General features: G+C 40.4%; 1 protein-coding gene across 1 annotated transcript in view; it reads left to right on the top strand.

Annotated features, from left to right (window-relative positions):
* LOC104961541 (protein unc-13 homolog C-like) overlaps positions 1–16770 on the top strand; it is a 51048-nt gene extending 34278 nt beyond the window's left edge. The window contains exons 10-16 of the mRNA XM_010789850.1: positions 3112–3253; positions 5881–6050; positions 8143–8258; positions 8485–8648; positions 15904–16060; positions 16522–16590; positions 16753–16770. Coding sequence (XP_010788152.1) covers positions 3112–3253; positions 5881–6050; positions 8143–8258; positions 8485–8648; positions 15904–16060; positions 16522–16590; positions 16753–16770 — 836 coding nt within the window. The remainder of the gene's footprint in view (positions 1–3111; positions 3254–5880; positions 6051–8142; positions 8259–8484; positions 8649–15903; positions 16061–16521; positions 16591–16752) is intronic.
* The last annotated feature ends 2341 nt before the right edge of the window (positions 16771–19111 follow it).

The raw sequence follows: 19111 nt of genomic DNA, 5'->3' as shown, positions 1-19111 counted from the left end.
AAAGTTACACCCTTGTCAGTAACACACGCCCTTCTATTGGCTAGCGCTCTAACACATTGTACGTGATAGGCAAAGAGGCGGGATACCTCTAAGCGGTTGACCAATAGAGAGGTGAAGTCCCTCCCTTTCCGGTGGACCTCCATGGGACCTTATTTCGGAAAAATTATGTATTGAAGTCAATGGAGAGAGAAAGATTATCTTTCGATCCCGTTTGAATTGTGCCACGAATTACACATATGATGTTTGTCAATTTAAAAGATAATTTTGCAAGTCAACATTTTTTAAATGTGTCGTAAAACTGTGAAGTAACACATTTTTTTTTGTGAAAAGCTCAATGAACTACATTTCTGGTCTCGCACACGTCACCAACACCAAGATGGCCGTCACGTTGGCACCAGTCTATGGTTGGCACATTTCACCTCTTTCTTTCAGAATGAGGCGAAACTTATTAAAAGAGGAGAAAATCACTACAAGTCTGGGCATGTTGAGAGCTGTACATACACAAAAGGGGAGTTAGTCGGTTCCGTAAGAGCCAACATGCGGGACCGGCTTTACAAAGTTTCAGTGAGTGACACGAGTGTAATGTGTAACGTTAATGTCATAGTCTTATATTTCAACAGTTTTACGACAAACTGCTACTTTTTTGACATGGAAATGATTTTTTAAATTGACAAACATCGAGTAATGTGTAATTCGTGGCACAATTCAAACGAGATCGAAAAACAATCTTTCTCTCTCCATTGACTTCAATACATAATTTTTCCGATATAAGGTCCCATGGGGCGGAAGTAGAAGGGCGGGACTTCGCCTCTCTATCACAACAGAGCCGGCCAGCTAACCAATCAGAGCAGACTGGGCTCTGGTTTCAGACAGAGGGTGAAAAGAGGTGCAGCAGCACAGGCAGTGTGAGAAAAATAAAGAGCTTTTTGAACATTAAAGCATGGAGACATGTCACAGTAGAGACACTAAATACATATGAACTTAAACATTAGCATAATAGGGCCCCTTTAAATGTAAAATGCATAGTGTGTTCCTTCTTAACTCTCCTAACCACTGTCTGTTGAGTGTCCTTTTTGAGGGAAAAGGATCTGAATCCCATGACCTCATTTACTTTGAATTTACAACAGTATTTTTCACTCCCTGATTACATAACCTATATTGTTTATCCTCATTTCAGTACTCCATAAAACTATAAAGAATAATCATCCTTGAGTATTACAAGGCTTTCTTTCATGTTACTACTTCATTTACATACACATTACACATTGCTGGGTTTCATTCTATTTCAAGTCAACTGAAAGAAAGAAGGTCAGGAAGTTAGCTTTGTCACCTCGACCCCCCGACTTCAATCCAGCTCTGTGGTCGCTGTGCCAGGCCCAGCTCATTTATTGCTCACCTCGCATTTCTCACAGTGCCAATACACCGGAGAGAAATAGAACTGGAGAGAGAGGGAGCCAAATTGAAAGGAGGAAGGAAAGTGTGGGAATAGCAAGGAAGAGAAAAAGAAGAAGAGTGAGAGAAATTGAAAATGCGCATGGTTGCCTCACTCGATTTCCCAGGGGCTTGTTGAACGTCCCATTTTAAGATGTAGTTATTGAGTTGGTGTTTATTCGACATTCATTAGATAAATACCGACTGGCATTGACTCTGCAGCACTCTCTCAGTGACCATGAGATATTCTCATACTGGCTAATGTGCATACTACAAGGTCTGCCAGTGAATATACTGTAAACCTTGACTTGCTGGTAATATAGTCATACTATACAATCATTTGCTAATTAAAAATGATAATCAGCAAATATGCTATTGTACCTCCAAATGCACTGATTGCAGTATTGTTATACAAGCACGCAGTAAGAACAAGTTAATTACATCGCTGTAGAAGATTTTCCTTTGTTTATATTGCCTAAAAACAATTCTATTACTTTCTTCTAAAGCCTTGCTCAAACACACCCCTGTTACTCTGCTTTTCTCTAATCAATACAACTTTGTAGTAAAAGGCAGTCTTGTAAACTTGGTTTTAATCCTTTAAAATATTTACAACGTTTGCCAACCTTAACAGGATCAGTATTAGAATATGCTTCCAGCTGAGTTTAAAACATGCACAGACGTTCACTCTTTTTCCCATGGTGCAAAAACATGGATTATGAGCCAACACTCTTTCCATCTTAACATTGGAAAGACTCAAATCTAGCATTAATCTATCATCTCTACTCTTTTTGAGATTAATGTATTTTCTGCACGGCCCTGGTTGAATATACACATCATTGTAATAACAGTAAAGGGTTAAATACAGATGTAGAATTAAAAACCCTTACCGTGCTCCTAGTTTACTCGGTTCAAGGCATTGGGTGGGGGATGCGAAATGTAGCCACACTTAAAGGCGTGGCAAAAGGCCGTTCTTCATACAGAAGGGTGGGGGAGGGATAATTGTACTGTTTGCTTCTAGGAAATGCGGTTTTGTGTTCTGGCAGACCCTCTGTTCGGACATTAGGTGTGTTGCTGAGGGGTGGTCTGACTGATTCCAAAGTGACCCCTCTATTTATATCGCAGTCTCTGACCACTCTTTCACTACGGGAGACATTTGATGTTCAGTTCTCCTGGAGCAAGGAGGCCATGGCTCTTCAGCCTCTATATCCTCCACACCAACTTCTGTCAGCATTGAGCTGAGGGATATATATGTACCCTGAATTATTTAGTCTGTCACTTATGCATATTTAATGCTCCAGTGTCCTTTTTCCTTTTATGGCGCGGTGAAATACTCCTGTCTCTCTCCTCTCTGCACCTCCCTTTCTCAGTGTGTGTGTGTGTGTGGTGATTCTTAGTCTTAGCACAGTAGACACATAGTGTAGCTTTATGACTGGGATTGAGAGGCTGCTGTAAAACTTCAGCCACCAGGCCAATGGTTCCTGTTTATGACTTCCACAATAATACGTTCCTGGGAATAGAGTGAATTAAATTAGAGATCAGTGCTGTTGTAATTAAGTTCAGGGAAAGAAACCTTCAATAAAATAAATCCAGGGACATATCACAACTTTAAGATGGTGAAATAATATGCTGCTTGTGGTACTTACTATCCTTTATTGTTCTTCCAACCCTGTGTTTCTTCAGTAATGAGTGCACAGGGCTTACAGGCCAAGGATAAAACGGGCTCCAGCGACCCTTACGTCACCGTCCAGGTGGGCAAGACCAAACGCAGGACGAAGACCATCTTCGGAAACCTCAACCCAGTCTGGGATGAGAAGTTCTTCTTGTGAGTGCTTTCTATTAATTTGACCTCTGCCCGACAAGATAATCCCCACTAAGATTAAGAATCAGCAGTTCAGGGTCTTCTCAAGGCATTAGTAAATACGCAAGAGACAATTACTCTATTTTTATCACTGATTTTATGAAATGTTACGCACCGCACTGCAGAGTTTTGGGGAAATTCAATCCCTGCTAAAGGCAGTTTAACAATGACATCTAACAATTTACACAACACAAAGCTTAACCTTGTTGTTTTAAAATCAAAATAAATACTTTGTGAGCTAATGCGTTAGTAGTATGTGGATTCTTGTTGAGTATGACCTCTGCATTGTTATTACCAAGCATCTGTCCCTTTATTTTAAGCACAGGCTTTTCTCCTTGGTTACATCCCCATCCAATTCACTGTTTGCCACTCTGCCTCACCTTTTGTTCGAATATTTGTTATTCTTCACACAGACTACATAAACATTTACTTAACCCGTTAAGTAGTTTTGAAAATGCAGGAAATTGCAGCTTTTGTGAAACCTGTCCAAGTCCTGCAAAGCTCACCCCAACACGACACTCTGAAAATAAGATCAAGTTAAAAAAGAAACATGTAATTTCCTCCTAACAGCTTCAAGGTTCAACCCTGACCTGTGTGCAAAATGGTATTTGAAAGTAGTTGGTATTTAGTTATACCTTGAGCATCAGGTTTTCATCAGGTTTCCAACAGGTTTCCAACAGGTTTCCAACAGTTGGAGCAAAGGTTAATACAAATGACTTAAAATGTTTGTCATGCTGTCATTTATAGGCCGGATACTGTCGAGATAACCCCAAAAGGCACTTCATTTCAAAATGTTTTTTTCCAGGCCTTGAAATGTTTTCGAAAAACATGAAATCCTGAAAGGTTTTGAAGGAGTCATGCACAACTAAGCACTCAAAGACGAAGGAAGTCGTAAAAGAAATGCCAATATAATGTTAACCTATAATTCATTATTATATTCATCATATCAAACGTGAATAGATTGCACACAATTTGAGCTGGATCACTTTAGCGAGAATTGAGAAAGCACACACGAGCCACGAATGCGCCGCTTCTCACACATCAGGCTGATTTTGACATAATAGTAGACGTCCTGCTGGGAGCTCGGGGAGCGCTGCTCACACTCTACAGTGCATACTTGTTTATTGATCAGACTGCTGCTGTTTGCAAAACAACTAGCATTTCTCACAGGGCAAAGACCCACCTGATCACCTACTGTCACCAAACAGACTTCAATTTCCCATCCTGCATCCAAACCAAAGCACTAAAAGCAGATTAAACTGTTTTTTACAGCAGTCATATTTAGGTTGTTCCCTGATTGCAGCTTCTGCATCAAACGGTTATGGCCTAGACAAAACTCTTCATATGTGTAAAACAAAATCTTGAAATGCATATATACATAATAATTGGTTGTGAAAATTGGCCAAAATGTGAACTTTCATTTGTGTTATAACCCAAACATAATGTGAACATATAATTAGACTCAGGTCTAAACCACTCTCCAAACCCACTAGGCGTCAAACCCAGCCAAACCTTTTTATTATTTTATTTTCCTCTTACCTGGGACCCTCTGTCCTGATATGATCCACAGGATTATGTTTACTTTAACCAATGAGATAGCAGCTAAGACATATTTGTTTAATTCGCGCAGACAGTGAGATTTCGAGCATCATACCTCTGGAGGTTCCTGTCTGTGTATTTCTATTTGCTGTTGTTTTCTTTTAAATGTGACACTGTTCCTGAAATTATTTTTAGAGTTCTGCTTTTTGCTTCTGAGATGTTATGCATATCTGGTGTGTGTGTGTGTGTGTGTGTATTTGTGTGTGGAAGTCCTATGCCAGTTTCAAACGGGGCTCCACACCTGTAATGAGACTCCGTTGGGGGCTGTAATAAAACTCTTTCCCATTACTACAGGGATGTAGATTAATAGAGCGATGCATTACTGTATGCTTGGCAGAGAGTCCCAGACTGCTGGAGCGGCGGCAGCCAGCGCTTCCCCCGGAAAGGGATTAGTTAAAAAAACACTGCAGATACTCTTTCTCTGGCTGTCGCACCCAAGATGTCATTAGAACAAACTGTAATCTGTCGGTTTTAATTCCAGAGCCGTACAGTCTGACCCTTATCTGAGGCTAAGTGCTTTGGCCACCTCCGTTCTATTTAGCAGAGACATTATTGTGAAAAGTCTGTCAGCTGCCTCGCTCCAAAGAAGACCAAAGAGAGGGACGTAAAACCTTCACAAATAAACAATCCTTGCTGATTATATTAGCATGCATTGGGAGATATATAGGGATGCAGAGGAAAGGTCATGCAACGTCTTGGAGTTATTCCAACTTGCAGGCTTAGCGCCTTTCTCCACACTCATATACACTAATGTGCACACGCAAATACACACACTCTCATTTGAATTCAGGCAAGCATTGTTCTCAATATGATACTTGGAAAAGAGTCAGGAAGGTTTCTGAACTTGTACTTATGCTTGAATTGTGCATTTGGATGTCATTCTGCTCCACTGAATACCCCCAACCTGATGATGGTACTGAATGTACTGTTTCTGTTGTTGTTCATGTTGTTGTGATTGTTTTTACTTGACATTATCATCTCCCAAAACACAGTGAATGTCACAACGCCACTGACCGCATCAAGGTGCGAGTGTGGGACGAAGACGATGACATCAAATCTCGGGTGAAGCAGCATTTCAAGCGCGAGTCGGACGACTTCTTGGGCCAGACCATCATCGAGGTCCGCACCCTCAGCGGGGAGATGGATGTTTGGTACAATCTAGGTATGTAATCTGATCTCAGAGTCAGCATACAAGAGATATTGATTCACCTAGACTAATGATGGCAGTTGTAATGGCACATCTCCAGGTAAAATATTTACTTTGTGTGATATTATGAGATGTATATTGATTTTTTAATACAGTACAACATAGATATGAAACCTGAGTCTCAGGATTAATACCACAATAAACAAAAACTTGTTTTCTCAGTTGAACAAAACCTCACCACAGATGTCTAATGTTTTCTGAAAGCAAGAAGCCACACAAGAGCTTTTGACTGAATGAACAACCGATTTAAGGCGTTTGCCAACTGGGGACCATTTTTGAGATTAATATTTGTAGGAATTATTAATTTTGTGATGAATACTTTGACACAGAACATGCATATTATATGAAAGTAGTTGGCATAGTTTAAATTTTCCCGAAAAAGGTTGTTTTGTATGAGCTTTTGCACCTCAAATATAGGAATCAACCAATCGCAGTGTGTGTTGCTGGCTTAGTTGTGCCTGAGTATTAGAAAATACAGAGGTGCAATAGTCTGAACCGAGACAAGTTTATTCTACTTGAACATTCACAAAGGAAACACATGAAGTCCTTTAGAGCAGAACAACCCACGATTCAAAATAGAAAGGAAATAAATTCACAATTTCTCACAGCACAGGGTGATGTCAATCTTAAAAAAATGGCCACATTTGAGATTCTAATTTACTTTATTGCCAAATTATTTTATTTAAGTTAAAAACTATTACTTGATGTATCGACCAATTGCTGCAGCCCAAGTTGACTGTTTCTAATGTTGGTGTATTGGACACATTAAAACACTTGAATACCAAAAGAAAATGTTTAGATACCCAGCCCAAGTTATCATTTCTATGAAGCATCTCATAAGGTTTACATACCATTAGCATTATAGAATATATCCATTAAAACGGTCTTTTTATTTCTCTAAACACTCCCTCTGCACTAAACAGAACATGAAGATACATGTAGTTTGGCTACTGATGCAGAGTCTTTCCTTGTTTCCTCTCATACATCACTGGTTCCTCCATGTTGCATGAGCTTGAATGGCAGCATAATGTCAGCTTCCACTTGTGTTGGAGCATTATGAAGGAGGATGATGTCTTTGTTTGCCTCTCCAGCTAAAAGGAAGCAATTTGTGGTAATTTCCGACCCCTGAACTCTCCTGCTGCTCTGTGCCTTTTTAAATGTCCACAATGAATGTTTAAACAGGCCTCTGTGTGGTGTGGGTGCTGCTCTCCTCTCTAAGCCTCTTCAGCTCCACTTCAGTCTGGGCTTTTCTGTTTACTGTGCTTGTCGCTGTGGCTTTGTCACGTTATTATTTTTCGCTTGTCTGTCTATTGACCAAATGACTGTAGGGTGAAATTTCCCTCAGTTGATCCAGTAGAGATTAATCATATATGGGAGCACAGAGGGGGGGGGGGGCACTTTAACTGTGGAGCAAACCCCAGCAAAACATACGTGCTTGTACTGTATAGTATGTGTGCTGATATTTGCATACACTAAATAAACCCCCTAAACCTTCAGCCCATCATAGCCAGTTATATTCCAAATGCAAGTGTTGTGCTGTATGGCTGTGAGCGGGGATATGATGCCATTCATGTTTTAAAGGACATGATGTCATACCATTTATGTTCTTGTCATTTAACAATGAGTGTTTTAGTTGATTAATGCATTTTTTTCTATCAGTGTATATATGTCACTCTGTTTAGTTGTGATCAGAGACAGATTTTTATCGAGGTTGACAATGATGCTGTTTATTTTATTCCACTGACTGGGACCAATTATTTGCTGGAGCTTTTTCGAAATAACTGAATGGAATAAAAGTGATATCTTCTTGTTAATACGTTGTTTCCTGTTATGTGGAAACGTTTAAAGGCAGAGCTATGACACACAATTTAGAAACAGAGATTTGCAGTCCACTAGTGCTACTCTGAGGCTGAATTATTTTAATATTAGATGTTTGGATTTAGGGAGGCACATGTTGGCTATCCTCCCTAAGATGTGGCTTGTAATTGGCAGTTTCTTATCAGTTCATTTGCAGCCATGGCTAACCCAGTTTGGTTGTGTGTTACAGATAAAAGGACTGACAAGTCTGCGGTATCTGGTGCCATCAGACTCAAGATCAGCGTGGAGATGAAAGGAGAGGAGAACGTGGTTCCTCCTCACGGCCAGTACACCTGTTTACATGAGGTAACCCCTCACTATATGATTCTATACTTTCTCTCATCTCCAATCATTATCTTTGGGAGCTAGGTATAACATTTGCAAACACATGTAAAAAATAAAATTGTTGTGATTACATCATAAAGCAAACTAATCAATAGTTTCAGCTTTGTAAAAGACAATTTCAAAGCTGTGATAAGGGTCATTCAGTGCTGTGCTCCATCACCGTAACATGCCCTGTGTTATCTCTCAGAACCTGTTCCACTACCTGACGGAGGTGAAGAGTGGCGGCGTGGTGAAGATACCGCAGGTGAAAGGGGACGAGGCGTGGAAGGTCTACTTTGACGACGTGTCCCAGGAGATAGTGGATGAGTTCGCCATGAGATACGGAGTGGAGTCCATCTATCAGGCTATGACGTGAGTACCACCCTGATCTATGGCCTTTTACCTCACAAATATTTCATTGTCTCATTGGGCAAAGTGGAGGGGAGAAGGAATGAGAGAAGGAGAAAAGAAGGAGAAGAGCAGTAGTAAAATGTCTCCTCAGCAGAATCAGAGCTTTGGAGGACTATCGAGCTCCTGAGTTTGATTGATTAATTGCTGGTCTCATGGAAAAACTCCAAACCTGCCTTGGTCACATTGATCATGGACTCACATAAAGAGTCTTGTTTCCCTCTATCTCTCCGTCTCTCTGATCCTCAGTGACCCTGTCCGTCCATAAATGTTTCAATGTCTCTCTTCATTTCTTCACACATACACCTCCACACACACTCCTCCACACACACACACACACACACACACACACACACACACACACACACACACACACACACACACACACACACACACACACACACACACACACACACACACCACCTGGAACATTACAATCATTGAATATTGATCAAGGTCATGCAATGCAATGTGAAGTGTGCAGTTTTGATATAATGGTTACCAGTGCAGAAGTCTGCATAATGCATCTAATTTTACATGACTTCCAGTAGACTAGGGGCTACTGCAGTTTTTATTTATACATAAGTACCGTGCACCCACTTTGTATTCAGTGTCTAATCTGTTTATGTACTCTCCATCCGAAAGGAGTGTGCAATTATTTTTAGTAGTTTCTTTTCCGAACTTTTACTGATTCACACTTCTGCAATGAACTTCTACTTCCACTTGCTTCAAAGAAATACGTTTCACCTCAAGACTCCTACCGAGAATCTACACTCCTCGATATAAAAAAAGCATATATACTATCTAACAGCCTTGGAGCAATATGCTGGATTCCACCAAACGAATGTTATTTTGCATATTTGCTAGAGCATTAAGTCATTTTGGTAAAAGCCCAGCCCATTGATAATCCAATTACAAACATTTTGTGAAAATAGCAGAAACAGGAGCTCTGGGTTAAACCCCCTTATCTTTTGTTCCTCGTTTGCTTATGACTTATCTTCCATTAACCCAATTCAGTTAGTAGTTAACAGTCAATGACTATTTGCATTACCCCAAATTGTGATCTCATGCAGATCTGCTGATAAAAAAAAGTGCTAATTTCACCACCAATCCGTACCTATTAGAATCCCCTTTTCTTTCCGAATACACTTGTTGGACAGTCCCAGTTGCTGGATGTGTAATTACTGTAGCTGCTGCCTCCATCAATCAGACTCTAATTACACACAGATTGTGTTGGCAAATTGAATGAAAGGCACAGCTCACATTTGGCTTTCATGTCCAGAAAGCTATCCTCATGCATTCCTCAGGTGAAGCAACACTGAGAAAGGGTATTTTTGTACGGTCTTTATATAATTTCCTCAAAATACCCTGCAAATTTAGCAACATAAAATACTCCTGGAATATGCCTTTTGATGTTTTGTCGCAAAGTAAGAACAATGGGGTCAACCGTTGTTCAACAGGTTGTTGGATTACTAGTGAAATACCGTTTCTGATTCTTTCCACTCGACCGGAGGCATGTTTGATCCCCTCTTCTCTCCCACTTTTCTGATCACAGTGAACATGACTCAACCTCATACATCCCACAGTAGCTCCCTGCTTTATCTTCCTACCGGCTCTGAAGGGCCAACATGTGTTTTTGTTGCGCCATGTGAAGCTAGATTTAGATCTTTCAAACCCCCCCTATTATTATCCATTATGTCCATATAAGTAAGGAGTGGAACTGCTGCTATAACAACACATACGGTTTTATATATAAGTGTTGGATTACTTTGGTGCTGCTAACGGTTGCTAGGTGACAGACAGTTGTGTCAGTGTGTCATGGTATTGCAGCATACTGTATGAGTGATTGCAGGCTTCTTTAAGTGCAGACAAGTGAAGCAGTCAGAGGCTTTATGAGCAGTTTCTCAGCTCCAGGTGATGCTGCAGGCTTGATTCTTGTTAAAGCTCCGCGTTTCTCATATCAGCGCTTATTATGCTTCATCAGGAATTTATGAACGGCTCTACCTTTCCTTTTTCTTCATCACAGAGCCTTGACTCCCAGTCACTCTTGTCTTGATGGCTGCATAAATCACAGCGGCTATGAAAACTCCACTGTCCCTCCTGTGCCCCACACGGCGCCCCCAACACACACCCTCCCTCACTTTCGTTATTCTTCATCGCACTCTATCACCACTCCCTACCACTAACCCTCCTGTTTCTCATCATCTTTTTCTCATTTCTCCCCCCAACCATCCGAGAGAGTAAAATGATATGTGAGTGTGTGCGCAGTGTGTCTCAGCCGCTGGTGAAAACCCAGGAAAGGTAACACGAGGAGAAGGAACGCCTTCCTCTTGAGCTCAGGAGATCCACCTCTAAAAGCACCATGGGAATTCAGCGGATGCCATCATCACTCTCCATGCATCACTCTCTTAGCTCCCCTAACCCCAAGTGCTCCTGGGTAATTTGGAGGCTGAAAGCAAAGTCATTAAATAGGCCTCCCTATGAGAACATGTTTGTGTTTATTTGTGTGTGTGTGTGTGTGTGTGTGTGTGTGTGTGTGTGTGTGTGTGTGTGTGTGTGTGTGTGTGTGTGTGTGTGTGTGTGTGTGTGTGTGTGTGTGTGTGTGTGTGTGTGTGTGTGTGTGGGGCTGCACTTTTGGAGGGTGGTAAATCTGTAATCATTACTCCACATAACTCTCTGCCTGGCCCTTCTCTAACACTTTGGCTTTATGAAGCAATAGCACACTTTGCAGGATGTTTCTAGTTTCAAATATCTGTGCTCCAGGCTCAACATCCAGCTTTACAATACTTATGGTCACTTCTAACTTGATATATAAATAGATATTTAGGGAAAGATAAGATAAGATTCACCTTTATTAATCCCGAGAGGGGAATTTAAGTGTAATAGCAATGCCTACAATGTGAAAAAAACAAAAGAGAGGTACCAGGCCGATTTCAAGACCAAGCAAAGGCACAACAAATATAAATATGAATACAAATAGTGACAGTAGAATACTGAGTAAACTAAATATAAATATGTTGTGCACACATTTGAACTGAAACTGCTTGATTGATCAGAAATATTGTATTTGTCCAACAGCGGGGTATTTAAATATGTTAACGCAAAGGGGACAGTGCAGATAAAAGGCAAACATGTGAAGAGTAGACTAACATATTTGATAAAGAATCAAGCACACATTAAAGGTGGGGTAGGTAAGTTTCAGAAACCGGCTCGAGATACACTTTTTGTTATATTCCATGGAATGCTCTTAACATCCCGATAGCAATGAATATCTTAAGTGCTTTGACAAAAAATCCATAAAAAAATGTCATCTGTGGANATAAGCCGCACTGGACTATAAGCCGCAGGTGTTTTAATGTTTAATTACCATATGTAAGGGTTCGTGCACAGAGGGGATTGACGGGAAAGAGATGGCTGTTTGAGGAAGCTCCCATTTATTAACATTTCAACAAACAAGTTGCATAATGTATTCAAGTGTTACCATTTAGTGCAATAGTAGCTACAGAACATGTACTGTGCTGTGTAAACTGTACTGTATCACATAGCGTTTCAGACACACAAACTTGTCAACTTTCAAACTTAAACGGTGCGCTCCCAGCGCACGTTTAACACCTTTGCACAAACTGTCTCGCTCTCGTAATGTCTGTCTGTCTTGCTCTCGCTCTGTCTCTCGTACCACTCTCGGTTCCGCTTTTACTTTTGCGCGCTACCTGTCTCACTCTTTTCCGGCCTCCAGCTTTTCCTGCTGGAGCCTGCCGCTTAAAGGTGGGGGGCGCGGACCGGCCATAGAGCCCATAGAGTTAAAGGTAGTGGACTGTAACCTGTAAAATCCATAGATTTAGGAGGTCCCCTAGTGGCCGTTAGCTGTAAACATCCATAGATTAGCCGCACCGTTATATAAACCGCAGGGTCGAAAAATGGGGAAAAAGGCGCGGCTTATAGTCCGAAAATTACGGTAATAAAGTTTTTGATTGATTGATAGTGAATTAATTTAAGTTTTCCGCACTCTCGTGGGAATATCTCCGCAATGGAGCGAGTTTACGTTTCACTTTCGATTGCATGATATAGCCCAGCACCTTCGTCAAACATGTTGCCACTTGTTTGTACCATTTTCAGGCGATTTGTAATCTGTTCTAGAAAAACTGTGTGTTTTTTTGGATTTCAAGAAGCATATAGAACAAACAATGGATGTATTTTATGAACATTTATCCATGCTGGAAGTAGATTTAGATGTTTTAGGAGTGAGATAGAGATTATTATCTAATATATGCATCCAATGAAGCATTGCATGAAGTCTCTTGATGATCAGAGGCTGTTGTTGGGGCTGCATAAACGTTTTTTATTTGTGTTTTGTAGGCAGACCTTGCAGGCCTCAGAGAGTTAAACTTGGGCCTGTGACCATAGTTTTACTGTATTTTGAAAATCCACAGCGGGGGTTTGTGTCGTACGACATGCGGTGTATTTTGCATATCTCTCAGTAGCCCACGATCTGTGAGTCTGTTGGCTCGGACATAAACTCAGCAATAAATGTATTCTATATTTCATAAGAGGTGTAACACCTGAGCATTTTAAATCGCATTTGAACGAAATGCTTATAATCTGTTGTTGCATTTGTATTATTGATTTAATGTGTGAACGAGGCGATATAGAGAAGGTGAAGCTGTCATTATTAGGCTGTAATTTGTTATATACTGTTGGAATGGGTAAGCAGGTCTCCCTTAAAAAAGAGATCTATGATCTCAAGGGACAATCTGGATAAATAAAGGTTTGAAATGAAATGAAGCAGGCCTATTGTTTTTGGATATTTGTGGAGTCAGGTGGTCCGTGAGTGTTTTTGTATTGGTTAAGTGTCCTTGGTATGAAAAAGTTTGAGAAACACTGCGCTAGTGGATTGTCAAAGGGGGAGCCTTGTTGCGGGGAAATTATACAGATGGCTAGTCCGCCCCTGAAAAATTTCTATGCACACGTTATTATTAATCATTTAAAAAAAATGATAAAAAAGTTTTATCATTTTTTTTATTTTCAATTTTAATTTTGTAATAATCTAAACCCCCACTTTGGGAACCCCTGCTCTAGAAGGCCCGGTAGTTCACTGGCTCGAGACAGAGGATCTAAATGCTACGTAGCAATTCATTTGCCGTTTTATTGTTTTTAACGTTGAAATGGCAACAGGTGAAGATGATGTTGTTGCAGAATTGTTGTTTGTATCCTTTTCAAGACGATCATTCAGTGAAAAGATGGACATTATAAAAAAAGGCCGTCCAACACAGAGTGACTGCCTCCGTGACGTCCGTCTGACTAGAACTCCCACATTTTTGAATCCTGAGGGTTGTCTACAGAAGGTCCAGTTGTGATAGACACGGTTCGCCACTGGGTGATAGCAAACATATCATCATAGGCTTCCTGTAATAAATCAATTTGACCTCAAAAACACAATCTTTCTGCAAATAGACTTTTCCTTTCAAACATGGTGTATCTTACACTCTTCCAGGCGGTTCAACCATGTGTGGATATTCAGTGGATATTTGGGGATGTGTCTGGATATTTATTTAGTTTTCTTTATTCAGGATCCAGTCATGCCATCACAGGAGCCCCCTTCAGATGCCAAGAGTGAGGAAGTGGACCTTCCACCAGATGACACAGAGGACACAGATGGAAGTAAGACCTTCTTCTTCTCTAACGAGTAAAATGCTGCAATGTTTCTGGATCAAGGTTTTGATGTTTTTTATGTATAATGTACAAGCAAAATGTTTCGCCTCACATCGTCAGAAGAACAGTGAATAAAGCTGGCTGTTCTCAAAAGCTGTTAAGAGCAATACCCAAAAAGTTATGCACTGTAGTTATTATATATCCCACAAAGTCAATTTGTTTGTAATGCACTTTATGGTGAAGCATAGAGACAACAAATCAACATACTGTAGGGAGGACTGAACTTTCACCAAGGAGACTGCTGTTCATGGCGTGTGTGAAGTGGATGCATTTGTCATGATACTTCCATACTTAAAGGGGACCTATCATGCAAAATGCACTTTTGTACGTCTTTTATACATGAATATGTGTCCCCGTTGTTCCAGGGAACTCACCAAGTGTCAGAAAACAAAACCCTCTCTCTTTTCCTCCATACCCAAATCTCTTAAAAAGGGGCTGCAACGGATCTGATAAAAACTGATCCAGATTGGAACACTGTCCTGACGTCAGTAAAGTGGCGCTACGGCTATTGGGCCAACTGTCCACCTATCAGGGGAATGTGGGGTTGGGCCACAGCCGGCCATTGCCGCTCGAAAGAGCTGGAGACGTAGTACATATGCCAGGCCTGTAAGTGGCGCTGTAGTCTCCCACAAAAGCAGCGAAGAAGACTTCCCGCGCATGGTTGCCATGGTTGCCATGGTTGCCCTTCTGTTTATTCTCCGCTGTGGCTCTTTTTCTCCCTCCCCGAGGCAAGCGTGTGCTCCTGCTGCTGTAATTCAATGCAATCCCTCCCCGTCGAGGCAAGCACTGTAAATTCTCTCCGGTAATCCACCAGCAGATGACAAACACCCACCTCTCCGCCTCTTGCAAGGAACGAGGGGACCGTCCGGCAGAGTTTCAGTTAGATTAACATTAACATGTCCGTTAAAGTTTAAATCTTCCGGACAAAATTAGAAAAGTGACGGTCAAAGGTCTTCTTTGTTATTTATTGAGCTTTAAAACAAATGAATAATGACTCTGCAGCTCACAGAATCAGCCCCCTGCAAAAACAGGGCTGGAAAGAGAAAATAGAGCTAAATGAGGCATGGCTAAAATGCAGGATCTGTTTGGTATTTGGAAAAAAAAACTATATTTATATAAGTATGGCCCTACAATATATTGTTCAAATATAGCATGATATGTCTCCTTTAAGGTATTATTAAGGTAGGGTTAATGTTGCTCTCAAAGTGCACCAGATTGATGCTTTTAACTTCAATATTTAAAAAAAATCTTCCCGGGGGAGCATGCCCCCGGACCCCCCTAGAGGAGGCAACAACCCCCCTAAAGGATGTTTGGTCCACCCCCCACTCGTAAAAAAAATAGCACTTTACCCCTGCACCGGATTACTGAAGAGCATGTCTTTAAATGTTTCTCTCTCTGGAAGCGTGTCAATGTTGGGTCTCAAACTCCTCCATCCTATTTGGTTCAAACATGGCTATTTCAATGCCTCTTATACTATGCAAAAATAATAGCTGTTTCTTTTCCTCTCCAGGCACTTCTCCTGTCTGTCCGCCAAGTACATGTGTCCCGGTGTGCCAGCAGTGATGAGCAACCTGCTCGCTAATATCAACGCTTACTTCGCCCACACCACCACCACCACCACAACCACTGCCTCCGCATCGGACCGATTTGCTGCCTCTAACTTTGGGGTAAGTGCACCTATTATTGTCTTTTAGTCTGACATCCACTGACATGCCTGCAGTGATGTATAGTAAAAAAGTGCTAAATGAAAATATGAGCTCTGTGGTCTCCAGTTGGACTTAAGTAACCTCTACTGCTGTGTTATAGCCTCATATTGAACTCTTGCCGTCAATACTTGTTATCATGCTTCTCATTTAGAGTTATTTGTCTACAGCAAGTTGTGCAGAGATTTGCCAGTGCTTCAGATTGGAATTTTAATAAGCTAATGTTGTTAGGCATTAAATAATATTTCCAGGCAGGAAGCCGAGTCAGGCAATATATATAGCTAAACCCCTACATTTTGTTCCAGGACGTAAAAATGAATCACTGCAAGCACAGCAAAGCTACCGACCACGCAGTGTTGTCAAATTGTAGACTGTAGAGTGCTTTAGATGTGGTGACTGAATTATGATATTTTTCATCCTGACAGAGGGAGAAATTTGTCAAATTATTGGACCAGCTGCATAACTCACTGAGGATCGACCTCTCCAAATATCGGGTACGTAAGGACTCCTTGTTTGTTGGGAATGGCGTTTGTTTCTGTGAATTTTGTCAATTCAAAATAATCATACTTTTTTAAGTTTGATGTTTTAAATTAACTTAGAGACTACACTGACAGTATTTAAAATACATGACCATTTCTTCCCTATCTTTCACACAGAGATGCAATTCACCTTAGCTGTAAAAATCCAGGCAGCCATTTAGCATGGGTGTTTATAATTAACATCCTTTAAAAGTGACTGGACTTCTGACAGAAGTGCTGAAGTGTCTGCTACCTGATTGATTTGATAGGCTTCAAGGTTAATTCAACTCTGTTTACAGCACACTGTGTGCTTACTATATCTGGCTTGGAGCAGCAATCCATTTACCATTTGTTCTAAAAGCCAAATGTGTGCCCGTTCCCCTCCAAACGTGATTATTGACTGGATCTCCTTTTCTTTCTTGTGCTCAGTTCAGTGAGCATTTTAATGCATGCTTGCCTTATATAAATTCTACAATTTAGTCACACATGACGCATGTAAATGCCTTTAGTACTAAATATCCGGTTTAAGAAGAGGTAAATGTCATAAGAGATGTGATGGTCTTATACAAAGAATGACATTTGATAATGTCACATGACTCACATATGGGTTCATAATATTATCACCATAGGCTTAGTATATGGCTTGGAATACTTTGTGGTTTTAAGCTGCGATGATGAAGGAAGATTAGCGAATTGGGTGATTTGAAAAAACAGTAATTACAGAAAAATACCCAGACATACCTTGTGTTACACATTCTTATTCAAGAATAACCAAACAATTACTGAAACCATTGTTTATAGTTTTTAATTAATTAATTAATTACTAATGGATTGATCTATGACTATAAACTGATTTTGCAAGGCACATACATATCGATGATCAGCCTACAGTGTCAAGGGATCCATCAGCAGCTCAGGGAATGCTGATCCTCAAGGTCTAATAAATAGCCCCTGTTGTTAGTGTCCAGCACTCTTTATGCTATGTTGGTTTATGGATTGGGAGCATTGGCCACCTTGTAAACATCTGTAAACTAGGATATGTACTCCACATTTGTATTTGTAGCCAACAGCACCTACACACATTGATATGTTTTTGGCTATAACCAATATGAAAAACAGAAATCCTGTTCCTGTTCTACATTAATTAAAAGACTATTGTGTCTTTCTTCTGCTTTGTTTTATAGAGACATACTATATAGTGTGATGGCTATGCTGCAGTCATAGGCTCCATCATTAACTGCTAGCTACAAGACCATACATACTGCAGCAAAAGGAAGGTGGTGCACCGAGGGAGTGGAGAGAGGGAGGAACAGCTAAACTCTATAAGCTTCTGCTGCAATGAAGCAAAGAATAGCCAGAAGCTGTTTATCATTTTTAGACATAATTATTAGGGTCATTTATCCACATAAAAAAAGGCAAATTGCATAATAAAGTTATATAAACAAGTGAATGCGGTTCTATAAAATAGCTCTGCAACAAACGTTTGTGAAAGTCTCTATCAAGCAGTTCGCATATATAACAGTTTGTTATATCTTTGGTACAGTAATTTGTTTTAAGTTTTTGTATTTTGTCAACCATGCTGGGTAAATACTTCTTCTATATAAACTTTAGTGGTGGCGTTTTATCCCCCGCTGAGTTGGGGGATTGTCACTGAATGATGAGCAGCAGGCGAGGTCTGTTAGCAAGCTCCACTGCGCTGCTGTGTATGGAGAATCTTCTGGTTGACCTGGTAAAGCCGCCTTTGATGTAAACGGGTGACTGTCACAATTTTTTTTTCGTTATTCGTTTATTTGAACCGGGACAATGCACATTAATGAACATTTCAAACAAAATAATGCTTTCAAATGTAAATGAGCCGGATGTTAGCTTTGAGCTAATTTCCATCCGTAGTCCCGTCACATACAACATTTATGAACATAACATTTATATACATGGCAGGCAGAAATACATGATATGCAGAAATCATATCGATACATTTGAAGCATCAGCAGGCTACATGGTGTCTGTGTCTACGAACTCTGCCATTTTTTGTTGTTGTTGGTTCCGTGGAAGACAAACTGTACCTGCTTGATTTATTTTAAAATAAGATAATTATATTTTGTGTAAAAAATGTGTTCGCTGAAATACAATATACCTAAAAAGCTATATTAAAGTGGCAAATAGAAAACTGTCCAACTTCAAACGTACATTTTCCAAGTAATATAATTGTTAGCGCAGGTGTTGCAAAGACATTCAGATCATACTTTGAAACAACTTTGGGGCATTTTCAGACTATCAAGACAATTGAATACATTAACACATATCATATTATAAATAATTCCCATGCATGCTGCTTGAGTAATTGCAAACTACTCTTGCAAAAAGCCCTTCTGTGAACAACATGGGGTCTCTTTCTCTCTTTGGCTATGCACAGTGAGTTCCTCCTTCTAATCTCTGCTGTTTCATCATTATAAAGCAATGTGCCTGCCAGATGTACTTCATACTGTAATGAGAAGGT

The sequence above is a fragment of the Notothenia coriiceps genome, unplaced genomic scaffold (assembly GCF_000735185.1).
Source record: "Notothenia coriiceps isolate Sejong01 unplaced genomic scaffold, NC01 NC01_scaffold00033419, whole genome shotgun sequence".
Classification (NCBI taxonomy): Eukaryota; Metazoa; Chordata; class Actinopteri; order Perciformes; family Nototheniidae; genus Notothenia; species Notothenia coriiceps.
This window is presented reverse-complemented; position numbering and strand designations above follow the sequence as displayed.